The sequence below is a fragment of the Quercus lobata genome, chromosome 3 (genome assembly GCF_001633185.2).
Source record: "Quercus lobata isolate SW786 chromosome 3, ValleyOak3.0 Primary Assembly, whole genome shotgun sequence".
In the NCBI taxonomy this organism is placed as follows: domain Eukaryota; kingdom Viridiplantae; phylum Streptophyta; class Magnoliopsida; order Fagales; family Fagaceae; genus Quercus; species Quercus lobata.
This window is the reverse complement of record NC_044906.1, coordinates 64,922,561-64,938,567: the sequence shown is the minus strand read 5'-3', so window position 1 is coordinate 64,938,567 and position 16,007 is coordinate 64,922,561. Positions and strand designations below refer to the sequence as shown.

The 16,007-nt window shown below is 33.5% G+C and overlaps 1 protein-coding gene and 1 long non-coding RNA gene across 4 annotated transcripts; one reads left to right on the top strand and one right to left on the bottom strand.

Moving 5' to 3' along the window:
• The first annotated feature begins 2,601 nt into the window (after nucleotides 1–2,601).
• Nucleotides 2,602–3,359, top strand: LOC115982857. The gene is made up of 2 exons (XR_004089753.1): nucleotides 2,602–2,650; nucleotides 2,734–3,359. It is a non-coding gene; the product is annotated as an uncharacterized LOC115982857 (long non-coding RNA).
• LOC115982856 (transcription factor MYB124) lies at nucleotides 2,644–10,138 on the bottom strand. 3 transcript variants are annotated; one of them, XM_031105580.1, is made up of 13 exons: nucleotides 9,972–10,138; nucleotides 9,214–9,697; nucleotides 9,054–9,100; nucleotides 8,872–8,928; nucleotides 8,628–8,700; nucleotides 8,230–8,285; nucleotides 7,965–8,144; nucleotides 7,702–7,883; nucleotides 7,317–7,468; nucleotides 6,759–6,901; nucleotides 6,450–6,670; nucleotides 6,193–6,338; nucleotides 2,644–2,765 (listed from the first exon to the last, which is right to left on the bottom strand). In XM_031105580.1, the coding sequence occupies exons 2-13, from the start codon at nucleotides 9,307–9,309 to the stop codon at nucleotides 2,730–2,732; spliced, it is 1,389 nt and encodes a 462-aa protein (XP_030961440.1). In that variant the 5' UTR covers nucleotides 9,310–9,697; nucleotides 9,972–10,138; the 3' UTR covers nucleotides 2,644–2,729. The 3 variants fall into 3 exon arrangements, with proteins under 3 accessions (XP_030961440.1, XP_030961441.1, XP_030961439.1); XM_031105581.1 differs by having other exon boundaries at nucleotides 2,644–2,759; XM_031105579.1 differs by lacking the exon at nucleotides 2,644–2,765 and adding an exon at nucleotides 3,007–3,754 and having other exon boundaries at nucleotides 9,972–10,137.
• Between the last annotated feature and the right edge of the window lie 5,869 nt (nucleotides 10,139–16,007).

Here is a 16,007-nt window from a genome sequence, read left to right as displayed (position 1 = left end):
TGGCGTTTTTCTAAATAGGGACTAAAAGCGGTGAAAATAAAAGATAGGGACCAAAGTGGGAATCGCCTGAAAATGTAGAGACGAAAATGTGATTTTCACCTTATTTTTTTTTTATTACTTAGTATCAATAAATCACAATAATCATTCAAATAATTGTTACATTCTTACTCATCTAGATATATATGAACAAATCGACATACCATAACATGGAGTCCACAAGTATAGGAGTAATATTCAATTGCACAAAAATTTACACTAAGATTTGTCTTCTTTTCATTTCTACTTTTTATTTTTATTTTTTATGTCAATTTAAATTCATTATTTTTGTAAAACCATGTTTACTCTACACTATTTAATTATGAAGTTTCTAGAGTATGTCATATATTTGATGGCTGATTTAAATGATTTCTTGACAAATTGTTTTGAATAATTTAATAAGTTACATTATATATCTTTGGTTATTTTTTTTAGTAATGGTAGTTTATTAACTTATTTGGTAAGAATTTTCTCTTGGCGATTCACAAAATGATTCTTAATGAATTATTATTATAAATTTTTTGCTTTAAAATAGGTTTAACCATAAAATGATCATTAAAAATATTCTCACACATCGCGTGGGTTTGCGGCTAGTAAAAATAAAAATAAATCTCTTTAAATCTTAAGAAACACAATATACTAAAATTAAAGAGAAAATTTTTTGAGGACAAAATATTATAGATAATTTAAAAGAATTTTGGTCTAAATCTTGAACACCGCAACTCCATAAAATTCACACTAATAATAGTACTTTATGATTGCATAGTTAGAATTTTGGTTTAATTCTTGAACATTGGCTTGGAAATTGATTATATGAGTATTTAGTTCCATGCAATGTGCTATGTATTGATCTATAAACAAAACCAACTTTACAAAAGCTAAACTATATTTCCTTTTTTTTTTTTTTTTCCTTTTCAAGGATCTAATAAGCAAAAGATGAATTGCAAAATACCTACAATGCGCATGAGGTGTGTTGTAAATCTTGAACGCTATAGTGCATTTAGGGATTCCTACATGGAGAGAGAGAGAGAGAGAGAGAGAGAGAGAGAGAGAGAGAGAGTTTGTAGGAACTGTAGATTTATTTTTTAAACCTGAGAAAGGGGTAGGGTTGCTAGGATTTTGAGGTGGGAAGAGAGGAGTTATAACTTATAGCTTATAATGTGTCCTTTTGTTCTTCTAATTAATTGAATCCAAGCATGAGTTTTCTTTTTAAAATGCTAAAATAAATTATAATGAGGAGTAAATTTGTGAGACTTTCAAAGCTGATGTGTCAAATTTTTAAAAGGTTAATAAAAATTCAAAAGTTTCAATTTTATATTATATATATAAATAATACGGTATATATTAGAAATAGATGGATATTAAAAATAGATAGATTAGTTAGGTGCAATACTAGGAACATAACCTCTTTCTTTTTCACAATTTGCTAATGTAACAAATTGTAATTAGGATAGCATCAATTTCACATTGGTTCACTACTAATATCACCTTTATAAAACACCTATCACAATACATCACCTGAATGTTGTCATTAGAGTCATTAGACATACTATGGGTGGCATAGTTTCTTACATTAGTAATGTTCAAAGCAAAAATGCAATCAAACATCAAACAGACTCTTTTTCTTTCCTGGTGGCTCTTGCAATGCTTTTTCTGCCAGACCTCTTCATATCAATGTATCCGTAGGTAATCATTTTAAACTTACATCTTTAAACTTCACACGTAACTTCTATCCAAGTTTTAGTTAAGCTTTCTACTCACAAATTTTCCTTTACATATCAACGGGACCCCAACCCCCACCCCCCACCCCCCCAAAAAAAAAGGAAAAAGAAAAAAAATACTAATTATATATATTTATATGAAATTTAAGAATTTGGCCCAACAAATTTTAAATTTTATTTATAGTCAGTTTAATTGATTTGCAATCCAAAAAATTAATGTAATCCGAGAGATTTTAGTCTTGGCTTGAATTAAGCTATTTTTGCTTAAAAAATAAGTTGTACTTTAAAATTTTGAATATCAAAAAGCTTAACATGAGTCAAATAAACTAGAAAATAAGCACATCTAAACAGGCCTACAAATAGTTGTAGTGATGTTTTTGGGTCTTGTATGATTGACCCTCAGGTTGGGGGGTCTACAAGGAAGCTTGTCATTTGTCTTTTTCTTTTTTTTTTCCTCCTCCCCTATGGTTTAGACATCAGAATGCAAATGAATATGTTTGCATTGTTTCGAGCTTTTTTCATGTGAAACAAAGCAAGATTTTAATGAACTCCAATGTTCCATTACTAGTTTACCCTCAGTGACAAACCAATTTAGATGGCACATAAAGGGTCAAAAGAGTCATTAAGGTACGTTCCCTCTATAAAGTTTTAACAGCAAATGAGTGCACTTTATTTTGTAGAGAGTTCCCTCCAACTTTTACCAATTTGCTTTTGCTTTCGTCATAATTATATTTAGTCCTCCACCACCATCACCACCATGGTCAATCTTCCATTCTTCTTCCTCAACCTCAACACCAACGTTTTGAACCCCACTTTGCCAGACTTCCCACAATAGAAACTCAGAGACTGGACTCCAATGCCTCAGCCAGACAAGAAGTTAAGGCACCTTCCATGTAAGTAAGCATTCCGTTTCTCTCTTTAGTTTTGTAGATTTCTTTGATAGGGAAATAAACAAACCTCTTTGTTCTTTGTTTAGATGAATTGTTTGCCTTGGTATGCCATCTGGGTCTTCAAAAGAAATGAGAGAAAGGAGATGATATATGATAATGCTATAAAATGGTTAACTTTAACTATGAGTTCCTATCTCAAAGGTGTGTTACATTTTAAAATTGTAATTGATGCTTATGTGAGTGTGCATGTTTCTTGTGCTTTCTGCTGCAGAAAATTCTCACTTCATAGTTAACAATTTCATGTAGATATATGATCATGCATTAATTCAAGAGAAGCAAAATAGACAAGATGAGGTATGTGCACACCAAAACCAGAATACATTTCCAATCCATTCATACTAAAGTTTCATTACATCAGAAATCAGGGGGGAAAAAAATAAAAAATAAGGACTTATTCTATACCCTTTGCACACCCAAAAACAAACAAATAGGAATCCATTTCAGCTGGTTAATCCTCCTTTACTCTTTTTTTTTTTTTCTTCTCTTTCCTCTATATCTTTCATCATCAATCCTAGGTCGGATATAGGCGAGTTGCCGATGTATAATTACACTCTGAATGACTAGGGATTATATAACAGGTTCTGTACAAATGATAAATCAAGACCAAAAACTGGAACACCCAAAACCTTAAAGCTCAAGGAAAAAAACAAAAGGGATGACACACCAAACACACTAGTTTTAATGTAAGTATCTAGGTAGGAACCCCGGTGGGGAACAAAAAATGCAGAACACGTTAAATGTGTAGGAGAATGCCAGAATGCACCATAACATTCTAGATCTGGGGGTCTTGGAATGCAGATCTCGACATGCCTATGTAAAATTTCAGGCCGGAATTGCTGCAATCCGAAGAAACTGAATTCAAAGGAGAAGACAGGAACTCAATAATGGATCTGGACCACATAGAATTTCTATTGTGAGGTAAATCAGAAAGGTTGGTTATAGACTCTGGAGGAGGGCTCTTTTGCAGGTTGGTGGTTGTGAAAGATTAGCACTTGGGTTGGGGCAAGGGGACTCCATTCCAAGTGTTTTTAGTAGGAAGCTCCTTTCCTGGAAAAATGCAACAAAGTAAGTGGTAAGTCTTTGGTCAAATTCTGACACCAATACAATATACAGAAGTAAATTATAAGGGTAACTCTAATTGATCTTTTCTTTTAGCTTCTCCTGTTCTCCAGCCCCTCATTGTGAAAACAAAGGAAATTATCTATACATGGAAGGGGCATTCCTTGCACTAGAAAATTCATATGACCCATTTATTGAGTTTGATATCTTATCCTTGACTAACATACTAATGTGCAAAGAGTGTTCTCCAGGAATAGGGGTGAATTAAGCTTTCAGCTAAATGTAATCAACCGATCATCCTTGCAATTTTAAGTTGTTGCGAAGTAGACGAATTAATTCAAGGCAACATCTACGATCCCACTTGGCCTAACTGAGCCTCTTCAAATATATGCATGACCTAGACAAGATATCACACTAAGATGAAGGCTTCTATAGAAGCAATGATGACTCTTAAGTACTTGGGGCATTTTGGCAGTTGCTCAGATATAAAAACTTAAGTTTCTGCCATGATATTTTTCCTTTTAAACTTTTTTTTTTTGGCTAGGTAAATAAGGGCTGGTGGGTTTCAAACCCCATTGCCCACCACCACAAGAGGGGCTGGAACCACAGGGGTATCCCTTGAACCCCATTTTTCCTTTTAAACATAATGCTATGCATTTATGCCATCTGTAGTATTTGCTTGATTTGTTGTGAGACAACAGTAAAGTTGAAAATATGAAAAAAAGGTAGAGAGTTATGGCCACAATAGGATACAGAAATATAGAAGAAGAGGCATAAAAAGCACACAAGCTGGCTCTAAGATTCTCTGAAAGGATTATAATAGGAGTAACAGAGTTTGTTTTATTTCAGTGGAGAGTAGAACATCTTACACTCTCTTGCTTTATAATATTGTCATATAACTTAAATTTTCCATCAAATCTTGACGCATAAAATAATTCAAAGCATAATGAAGCACTTAAAATTTTGGTCGAGGTTAAAAATCTAGAGTTCTTATTTATGACGTGTCAACAGGATTTATAGTTGTGCAGGATTTGTAGTCCTGTATAAATAACAAGCAATTTCAATGTTTTTTCTCTTTTTATTTCTATTTTCTGTCAGGCTCATGCTGCTCATCTGTGCATTGCCATTGGCTAGGTTTTACCTAAATTTTGTATTACACATTTTGGACTTGATAATGTGATCTGCAGCAGCTCTCTGATCAACTTTTTTCTTTATTTTTTTGATAGGTAACATATGGGGAAGGGGCTGTTGGGGTTCAAACCCCATTGCCAAGGCACTACAAGAGGTGCTGGAACTACAGGAGTATCCCTTGAACCCTAGCTATCTGATTAACTTCATTTTGAAGAATTTGCAATTATTAATTATCAAAGACGCTAAGTAAAGAAAAGCAAGTTGCAACTATTTTAGTTGATTTCATCCAAGTCACTATGATTTCTTAGTTGAGTTCTGTTTTGCATAGATGGTCCTTCCCAATTTTCATAATCTTTTCTCCAACTTCTCTCATGTGCCCACCCCAACAAACCCCCCCCCCCCCCCACCCCTTTCTCCTCTTTTTATGGCCCCAGAAGCAAGGTATTCCATATACTAAAATGGTAATAACTGCTACTGCTAGACTAGTATTATTGGTTTCATTCTTAATAATTACTGTGACTTCTAATACCATATTTACTGTCCAATATATGGCTTTATCATTAGTAGACTCAAAAGTTCCACTTGTGCTTGATAGTTTCTGCTCAGAAACTTTAACCATCATCACCATCTCTAATTGCACAAAATACCACAACCACCATTCACCTGACAAAACAACAACAACAACAAAGCCCTAGTCCCAAAACTATGAGGTCGGTAGTAGATCCTTAACAAACTAATTGGAATCATTCACATGTATTCTTTTTCACTATTCTCTCCAATATAAAATCATACTCTTTGTCACCTCCTTAATTAAGATGCTCTTTATTTATGAATTACATATGCACCCAATAGGTCTTGAACCCACGACCTCACCCAGTCAACCCTCTAGCCCATTATTATGATAGCTCATTGGCTACTAGTATTATTTTAGGTCTTCCTAACTCTTTTTGTTCCCTTTCCTTGACAAAACATACACTCAAATTGTTTGGCTTATAATTAGTCTTAAATCCTGACTAATTCTTTATAATGTCTATATAGTGACTATAAACTGCAGCTGATGAGAATCAGTAGACTCTTAGCTTTCTCCAGCCTTCTCTTCTACCCCTACTCCATTCAATAAGCCCCAGACCATTAACTACTGTCAATTTTTCTGCAGTCAACTTGAAAGTTGACAACCTTGCAAGTTTTACAACTATTACTAAATGAATTATTGAGACTTCTTTCTACTGCTGCTATCGAATGCCATACCACCAACGGTATTGTATTGTTAGAATCATAGTTTTAGGATAACTTACACTTTCTGAAAATTTGGGGCTAGGAATTCCTGCTGCTAATGATCTGAACAGTGGGGTTACTTGAAGAGGGGAACCAAAGTCTGTACTTGATGAGACACAAACAACTCCATCATTGTTTGGTTGTTCATCACAACACATGAAAATCCCTGCAAGAAGATTAGATATTTTATCATTAATTTTAACTTAGTCAGGTGATGTCATATATAAAAATAAAAGAAAGCTTGTAGTTCCTTGTATTCCATATAAGATTTTATTACCTTGCTTTGGGGTTGCTCCAGAAATAACCCCATTCTCACATTCGCCAACATCCTTTTGCTCTTCAATATGAATTGATTCTGACCCAGTTCCAATATCCTGATGCAGTGAACATATCTCAGCATGTCCTTGTTCCAGTTTGTTACTGGCTGAATGCAACAGGAGAGTCGATCCTGTACTGTAGTCAGAGCTACCAGGAGACTCATCGTACAGATCAGGTTGCCTAAATAATATTTATAAACACTTAGATGCTGAAACCAAAAAGGGGAAAAATATTAAATTTGAATATTAGTTAAAACCATATGTACTACCTCCAGGATTGATGACTTCCCTCATTACAACTTCTTAAGTCATCTACCAAATCTTTGAAATCTTCAAGTTGAAGATCAATATCAGGGAATCTATAATTTAGAATATCACATTCTTTGCTTCGGTTCAGGAAATCTTGCAGAGCCTGAAATAATATTTGATAAATATTAGAGAAAATGAAAACTCTGACGTGCATCATATTTAAAGCTTAACTCAGAAGGAAATGTAGGGTACTCAAGTACAAAGCACATATGTGTGGCTTTAAAGTTTAAACAGAAGCAATCTATATTTTTTTTATATAGCAAATACTAAGATTTCAACCAAAACTCAACTAATATGATGTTGATGATGATGATGATATTATTCTCATTTAGACTGGTTTGGGCAATATGAATGAAAAAACCGCATTCATTTAATTGATGCTTGGAATTGAACTAGGTGAATCCTACGTATGCAAACCATATGTACTTTCATATTGGTCCTATCCAACTCAGTGGACCCTTCCTAGAGAAAAACATTGGATGCGATGAAATCAAAGCAAATGCAAAATTATTTCTAACCTTCCAAGCATTTTCAAGACTTTGGTCTGTGTTCTCTGTATTAACTTTAAGTGCGAGTGAGCTGAGCAATTCCGCTTGTTGCATCAAAGCAGTAATCTTTGGGTCATCTTTTTTGAGAAATGTACCCTGAATCTTATCATTCTGAGCTGCTTCTGCATAAAATGAAGAGTAACATTAATTTCTACAAAAGCTTGACTGAGGAAAACAAATAACCAGCAGAAAACAAAATCTTCGGAGTAAAAATTAGACTGCATTGTGTTGGTTACATTGAAAAATGATGTCCTATTCTCAAACTTTTTCTCCTAATGCGCTTCTCAGGTTTTGCCAGAGCAATCTGAAGCACAGGCACTAAACAAAAAATCTGTTTTTTCTATAGGTAAATTACCATCATTGAGGACTTCCTTGGCACTGTTGACTTGATGTTGGGCTGGCAAGTTATTAATATTGTGGAAGTTCTGAACCAAAACAGCAAAAGGAGCTCGTAGCTGCTGATTTATTGTTCCACATGGCTTATGTGATCTGTCTCTTAAGTTGTAACTCTCTGTGAAATCAGAGATGTGGGTCCTCCTGGGATTGGAAAAAGAATGAGTTCTTCTACTTTGTTAAGCACAAATGCTATATTATGTCTACATTCAACTTTTACTGTACCTCATCTTCTTTAAAGGTGCTGCAGTCCCTGAAGTTCTATCTGTATTATATCCATTTTGGGGTACAACCCTTTTGTTATTTGAATTGATGTATGAACTAGCATTCTCTTTTGCTAAGGCTTCATATTTTGCTCTCTTCTTGCACAGTGTAGAGAAACGGTTCTTCACAGCATTATCCGTTCTGCATAGCCACCAAAACGAATAAAACTCAACTGTATATTCATGTTGAAACTTTTTCAAAGAACATAAGAAGAACTATTATCTACCTGCCTGAAACCACCTTTGCAATTTCTGTCCATCTGTTACCAAACATCTTTTGAGCCTGCAGATCATTGCGAATTATTAGATCACAAGCACATCCAATAATTGGTTAATATTTAGCTAAACTAAAACTGTACTGGATTTTTTTTTTCTTTTTTCTTTTTTTTTTTCCTGCTTAGCTTTTGAAAAGCAGAAAAAAGATAACAAAACTTTTAACTGTACCTAAAGAACAAGTTTTGCTACATTATTAACTCATATAATGCGCTGCTAGTACTAGCAAAACATGTGATAACCAAACAAATACTAAAACAAAACAACATTTTCTCTTAAACATTATAGTCCTTTAAAAAAAAAATTAAAAAGAAAAAGGAAAAAAAAAATTCCTTTGAACTGCATCAATTACCTCACATAAGAGAAGGTCCTCCTCCGGCGACCATCCGCCTTTCTTGAAATCAGAATTCAAGTATGTATACCACCTGCACCATTGCCAACCATATAAGATTAAAGCTAATAAGCATCAAAACAAACAAACAGGACAAAACAGAGGACCATATCATTGTTTTTTTCTTTTATAAGGAGAGAAGGTGTCAATTGAGCTAGAACTCATTAGCAAGACCACCATATATATCATTGTCAATCTAACTAACCTTCTTCTGCACTGCCGTGTCGTTTTGTCCTTGAACTTTGATGCAATAATCGCCCAACTACATTCATGGATTACAAACAAATTCATTATATTTCATCAATTAACAGTGCTTTACTTCATAAACAAAAACGAAAGAGACCCTTTTTCTTTTGTACACACACAAACAAAGAAAGAAATCCATACTTCTCTGTTCCATGAAGACCAATTTGCTCACGGAGTATATCATCCTCCTGCAAATTCAAATACCCTTTTAGTAATATATATCACAAAATGAAACAGAGAATCAAATATTAAAATATATAATAAAATAACAAAAGTGGGTGACACACAGTCACAGACAAACCTCTTGACTCCACGTAACAATGTGACGCTCCTTCTTCTTAGAATCTTCATTGCTGTTGTTGTTATTAATCTTCTTCTTCTTCATACTCTCTTGCATTGTTTTTACTAGTCACTGTGACTCTCTCTCTCTCTCTCTCTCTATAACTCACTTTCTCTCTTGGACGCTCTCACTCTTTTTAAGCCAACCCTTTATGGTGTGAGAGTTATATAACATTAAAAAATAAAAATAAATAAAAAAACCCAAACCCAAAAAAAAAAAAAAAAAAAGGCAAAGAATTTTTTTTCAAAAACCCAAAAAGGAACCACACCGTTTCGTTTCTCTTTCTCTCTCTCTTTAATCTTTACAAAGACTATTTGCTTCAAACGGTGTCGTAAGCATAAATACAATCACAAAGCTCAGAGTCTCTCTCTCTATCTGAAAAGCTCCATAAGACTAAAACCAAAAAAATTGCCTTGGATTCTAACTTTTGAGTCCACGCTATTTCCTGGATTCAATCAAAAAAAAACCACGACCACCGAAATCAAAAGACATATATGAAGAGAAAGAGAGAGAGAGAGTTGAAGCCAAAAATGGCATACTACTTGTTTAGTAGTACTAGTACTTGCGAAAAAGAAAACTCTGTATGTGATTGGATTGGGTTGGATCCACTTAGGAATACACTTTTTTTTTTCTCGAAAACCAAGAAACCGTTTTTCAAACAAGTGTATATATAATGTAGCAGTAAAAGAGAAAAAAATGGGGATCTGAAGACAACTTACGATGAGTTGTGTTGTGTTCTGTTTCAGTTGTTGTTGTTGTCTCTGGGAAAAAACACTGTTTGGATGGGGAGATTTTAGAGAGAAAGGTAGAGAGAGAGAGATGGGTATGTGTTTTGTGTATGTATGATGTGAATGATGATCTGTAACTTTTTGAAAACGCACACAACACTTGCAGGGTTTTTGTTTTGTTTTAATGAGAGAGAAAAATAAATAAATAAATAATAATTTAAATCAACGGATTCTTTTGCTTAGTGCGCGGGTATGAGGGGAAGTTTGAAAAAAAAAAAATAACGCTGAATTCCATGAGATAACATTAATGAATGGGGGAGTGGACTATGCCCACCTTTCTTCACCAAAATTATCACACGTCTACTTTTTTTCTTTTTTCGCATTCAATTATCACATATCAGTATTATAATACTAAGGGGATACATATTTTTAATAATTATATATACATGTACAAAAAATTTAACTTTTTTTTTAATGGTTTAGGTGGCAAGATGTGATAGGTGTTAAAAAAACTGGTATTAACAGTGGGATCATATAAAAGCGATGATACTCTAATAAGTAGTAAAAATCTTTTTATAGTTGAGTGATGTAACTCCTCTCTCTTATTAGAATGACATTTTTTTTTATAAAGTTTCAATCTATAATGTTTGCTTATGATTATTGTATTTTTTTATCATCAAACTAAAATACCTATCAGTTTTTGGTGTAGGCGGGAAGATTAGATCCTAGACTTTTTATTCAAAATCAATAAAAACTTTTCAAATTGAACTAACTGAAACTCACTTATTAGAAAGACCTTTTCATCCATTATTTTCATCTATTGTTGTACCTGTTGAATAATAATAATAACATCAACTTGTCACATTAGCCGTTAATAATTTTTTATGTTCCTAATAATATTCATATGTTTATATATTTCATGTATGGATTGGTTTGGTTTGGCTTTGTGTACTTTGTCATAGTTTGAATTTTGGTGATTTTTAAAGGGTACGTGATGATCTACGTGACCTAACCTTCACAATCACAGCTCAATATATCTATTTCAATTCAATGCTTGTTTTGGTTACTACTCACTTCACTTGCTTTTCATCTATGTCATCGAATCAATCATGTATTTTAGCAAGTTTCACTTTTAATATGCTTGTGGGTGTGTGCTGGCCACCACGCGTCTTGGAGAGAGTGTCAGAGACGCTCTGTTGTGATTGGGAGTGGTGTGTGGGTCAGATTTGGGAACAGCAAAATTTTTGGGTCTGATTGGAGCGTGTTTCCCAATTGATTTCATGTAGAGGTGGGGTAAATCTCTCGTCATGTGAATTTTGTTCACGCTCTAGGCGCTTCATGCCATCCCCCATTGACAAGTTCATAATGTGGAGTGGAATTGTGAATGTGAATTCGTAGATTTTGAAAGTTCAAATTTTTTTTCTGTTGGCGCAGAGGATATGTTATTGAAATATATTTCAGTTTTGCAGTTGAGCTTGTAGTACAATGAAACCTTTCTATTTTCTTTGTCTTTCAAGTATGATTATCATCCATGGCTTCCGTTTGATTAAAATGATGAAAAAGTGAGGAGATAGAAAAATAAATGGATAGAAAATATTTCAATTTCTCCTGATATATGTTTGGTAAAAAGAAGAGAAAATTTGATTTAAATAAATTCATTATTATTCTCTTATCACATTAAAAGAGAATAAAAAATATTGTAATTAGAAGATAAATGTTATGTACACAATATTTTCACAACAAATCCTATAAGGTAGGTTGTTATGACATTTGTCTTTGTCATGTGCATTGCACATGACTCACTTTAATACAACCAATCAAGTGACTCATGTATATTGCACATGTTGAGACACATGTTATCTTTTTATTGGTGGTTAGAGCCGAAGACTCCCAACATGTTTAGAGTCAAACATTTTCCTTTTCGCAGTTCATTTTCCATTTCCACCCAACCATATGGACTAATAAAATTTCAAAACAAATTAATGATAATGGTATAAATTGTCTAAGTAAAACTTAATTATATTTTCAAATAAAACTAGATGTTGAAATCTTTTCAATTTCATTGACCAAGAATTGAAAAAAAAGGGGGGGGGGGGTATAAATTTTCAAACTAAGTTTGGATGAACTTTGATGATTTTCTTATTTACTTAAAAGAAAAAAAAAAAAAAAAAAGCTTTTCTTGATGTAGGACTTGCCAAAATAAGCCAAAAAGCTAACTAGTTTAGGTTTGTTAATTGCATTATAATTACATATATACGTATGAAAACTAGCTTGTAATTCTCTTGATATACACGGGTGCATTTAAGAACAAGCATAATTAGATACATATTAAATGTTCATATTTAAGCTTAATGCTATTGATGTTACTTAAAACAATAAACAAAACAAAACAAATTTGTTAACTCTTGAAAAAGTTTGTAGAGACCATTTGGTAGAATATTGAAATTGTTTATTTTTTTTCTTTATTTTATTTTAGTTAAAATGAAATTGGAGATAGGTTGTTGACCAAACTTTTTCACCAATAAACTTTAAGAACGCTCTCATACACACATTCTAGTATGCATAATTAGTACCATTAAAATGTGAAATTACAATTAACAACTAAGGGGTGTGGAATGCAGGTAAGGACTTGAAAAATCTAGTAAGTGGAAACTCAAAACTTCTTATAGTTGCAGCAATTGGCTATGAGATGATTTGGATGGCTCGTAACAAGATAACTCAAGAGCCTCTATTGTGCAACATTTGGGCAAACACCCAAGTAACCCATCCCCCTCAGCTGACCTAAGGGTATAGTGTCTCATCGAAGTTCCCATGAAATGGGGAGCTACATATATTCACAGAGAAAACATTTCATACACTCATATTTCCATTTCAAAAGCTGTAAAACTAATTTGATCTTCGGAACACCTCCAATCAACCCCCTTGGTTAATCAGAATCATAGGAAGTAGATTTAGAGAACTCGATCTCCCAAAAAAATTGTTCCGTAAAAATACTTGGTTTAGTTCCTCCTTCCAAGATTTTTACCAACTCCAAGTGCTATTTTTGGTAGGGTATATTTTTCATAGAAGTATTCAATTATAGAATATCAACCTTCCCTAAGATTATTTTTAAGGAACCATCACCCTCCCCATCTTGGAGAAAGTGTCTAGTAAGCCGAGTGTATACGCCCTTTGTGAGACTGACATGTAGGCCTCACATGTTAGTTTCCCAAAGAACGTATATACCCAACTCATACAAGATTTCCTCTCTCATCTTGTAGTTGTTAGAGCATCCCCATCAGTATGTGTAAAGTCTTGCAAAATAGAAAAAGTAACTAATTTTACACATTTTGAGCAAAAAAACACCCACATCAATGGGTGTAAAATTGTGCATAAAGGCACAAGAGCTACAGTAACCGTGCAAATATGCACGGTTACTGTAGCTCTACATTTAATATTTTAAAATTTTCTTATTCGCTCCTTTTTTTCCCTCTCTTCTCCATTTGCAAAACTAACGTATTCTCTCCCTTATCATGTTCTTTCTTCTTCTGATACACTCACTCCCATAGACACAGAATAAAAAATCAACTACAAAAATAAAAAAAATCAACCACAAAATCAACCACTGGAACAGAATCGTTGGATCGTGGATCGTGGATTTGGATCGGTGATGTGGATTGGTGTTGATGGAGATCGGTGTTGATGGAGATCGGTGATGGGTTGACGGAGATCAGTGTTGATGGAGTGCTTGTGATGGTGCTTCTGGGTTGATGAAGATTGGTGGATTGGAGAGGCGTTGTGGTGTTGATGGAGTGCTTGTTCTGGTGCTTCTGGGTTTTGACCGTGAGAGAAAGAAGAAGAAAGAAGAAGAAGAAAAGAAAGATGAATCGGTAGAGATATAAGGAAAAAGAAAGAAGAAGAAGTATGGGAAAAAGAAACGGTAGATAAAATAATATTAAAAAAATAATATAAAAATATTATTTATATAAAATATAATAATTAATAAATGGATTGATGTGAGTGTTTTTGTAAAAATGAGTATGTAAAATAATAATAAAAAAATAATTTTTTTATGCAAAATAGATGATAAGATTGGTGGATGCTGTTATAGTAATAATCTTTTTGTCTAGTGTATATATATAGTTTCTCGAGATAGATGCGGCATAGTAACTAGTAAGTACTTACCTAATTTTAAAAGCAACTGACTTAAAGGTCAAAAGTGTAGTGTCTAATCTAATCTGATGAAATTCCAAGAGGTTCAATCAGGGCTTAGAATTTCAAAATTTCACTATTTCCAAAAGTCAGCCTTATAGGCTAGCTAACCTAATTTTGTTGGTGACAAGAATATGTTGCTCCTGCTTTTTAACATGCATAATGACATGGTGAAGAAAACATGAGAACATTCATGTAAAACGAACTCAATATTTAGGGGACTCAGAGTTGTAAAGAAAATAAAAGTTATTAGGGGTGGCAGAAAAGTCCATGTCCAGCTTTCATCACAGACGAGAATTACCCTTTTTCATATGCTCTACATAGGTTAATCTGTTCTAACATTTGACTAGTAATTCATATCAAATATGAGAAAATTAAATAGGGTAAGCCCCACAGAACTTCTCAATGAAGTTGACGCAAACCTAACAGTACTAGAACAAATTTAAAAACTTGAATTGTATTTTTAATCAATTAAATTTAAAACATTGTGTGGACCTAAAGCTAGCTGTCCAGAGATAATATTAAAATCTGCAAAAAAAAAAATTAAGAAACAGAACTTTCACAATTTTGTCTTAGTATTATACTACTCTTCCTTTTGATCAGGCCAGACATTATACTAATTAATTTGTCACTATAACACTATTTTTTAAGTTAAGTAAAAAGAGAATTACAAAAAACTAGAAGATTAGCCAACTAAACCTAAACCACTTCATAGTTTATAGTGTTCTAAGCCTATCTTAACCTAGCTAGAAGTAGTTCAATAATATAATAGTTCTATACTATATGGTATGTACTATTTTCTCCGACTTTCAGAGTTTCACTCACATTCCTTGACAAAACGGTTTTACCTACCAGTTTGCTAGTTTTGCGACGTGGAAAAGCACCCATTAGCCACGTGGAATTGAAAGAAAAGGAATTGAGAGCAATCTTGTCAGCTCTTTGAATAACGGTGGAGCCCCTTCTAGTGGCAATAAACTACAAGTGGCTGGCTCTTTCATGGGTCTATTTCTCTTGATAGCGAAATCTCCCGCCAAAAAAAAGCCATGGATTCAAGTAACCAAACCTATTTAGCAGTCTTTGTGTGCTATTTCAAAAGAAGAGTAATGACAGAGACATGTTTGTTTTTCATAGTTTGTTGATATAATTGGAGTATATCTAATATGAACGAATATTTTATTACGTACCAATCATAACAAATAAATCATGTCAACAATTATAAAATTGTGTTTCCTAAGTGTAAAAATATCCCGCCATAGACACTAAAATGATCTCGTTAATTTTGTTAGGGACTAAAACAATCACTTGATCACTTAAAATTTTAATAACAAATAAATCATGTCAACAATTATAAAATTGTGTTTCCTAAGTGTAAAAATATCCCGCCATAGACACTAAAATGATCTCATTAATTTTGTTAGGGACTAAAACAATCACTTGATCACTTAAAATTTTAAGAATTAAAATTACTCACGAATTAAAGTTTAAGGACCAACAATGTACTTTGACCATGATTGTTCGAACAATGATGCATTAGGAAGTTTGTTTGGAGGCACCTAGGTGGTGGGCTTGATAGAGTTGAAGGACGTATAGCAACCCCGATGGCTCTAAATTTCATCCACCATATTATCAATTGATGGATTTTCAAGATATATTATGAGTAAAAAGTGAAATACCCTAGCCAACTGGTTGATTTAATGATAAGGGCTTGGGCCAACAGGTCTCAGGGCATGGGCTTGAGTTCTCCCACTAGCAGCGTATTGCGGCTCTTTATATTTCACCTACAAGTTGTTCACTTAGCTCATCAGTGACTGTGACATGGGTTCTTAGCCCACATTA

Bases quoted from the DNA above. Each gene is read 5' to 3' on its own strand.
- LOC115982856 (XM_031105579.1), bottom strand. From the start codon at position 9,309: ATGCAAGAGAGTATGAAGAAGAAGAAGATTAATAACAACAACAGCAAT. The intron at 8,929-9,053 runs GTATGGATTTCT...CCATGAATGTAG, and splicing joins GGTCTTCATGGAACAGAGAA to TTGGGCGATTATTGCATCAA. The intron at 6,339-6,449 runs GTAATAAAATCT...ATCTTCTTGCAG, and splicing joins TGGAGCAACCCCAAAGCAAG to GGATTTTCATGTGTTGTGAT.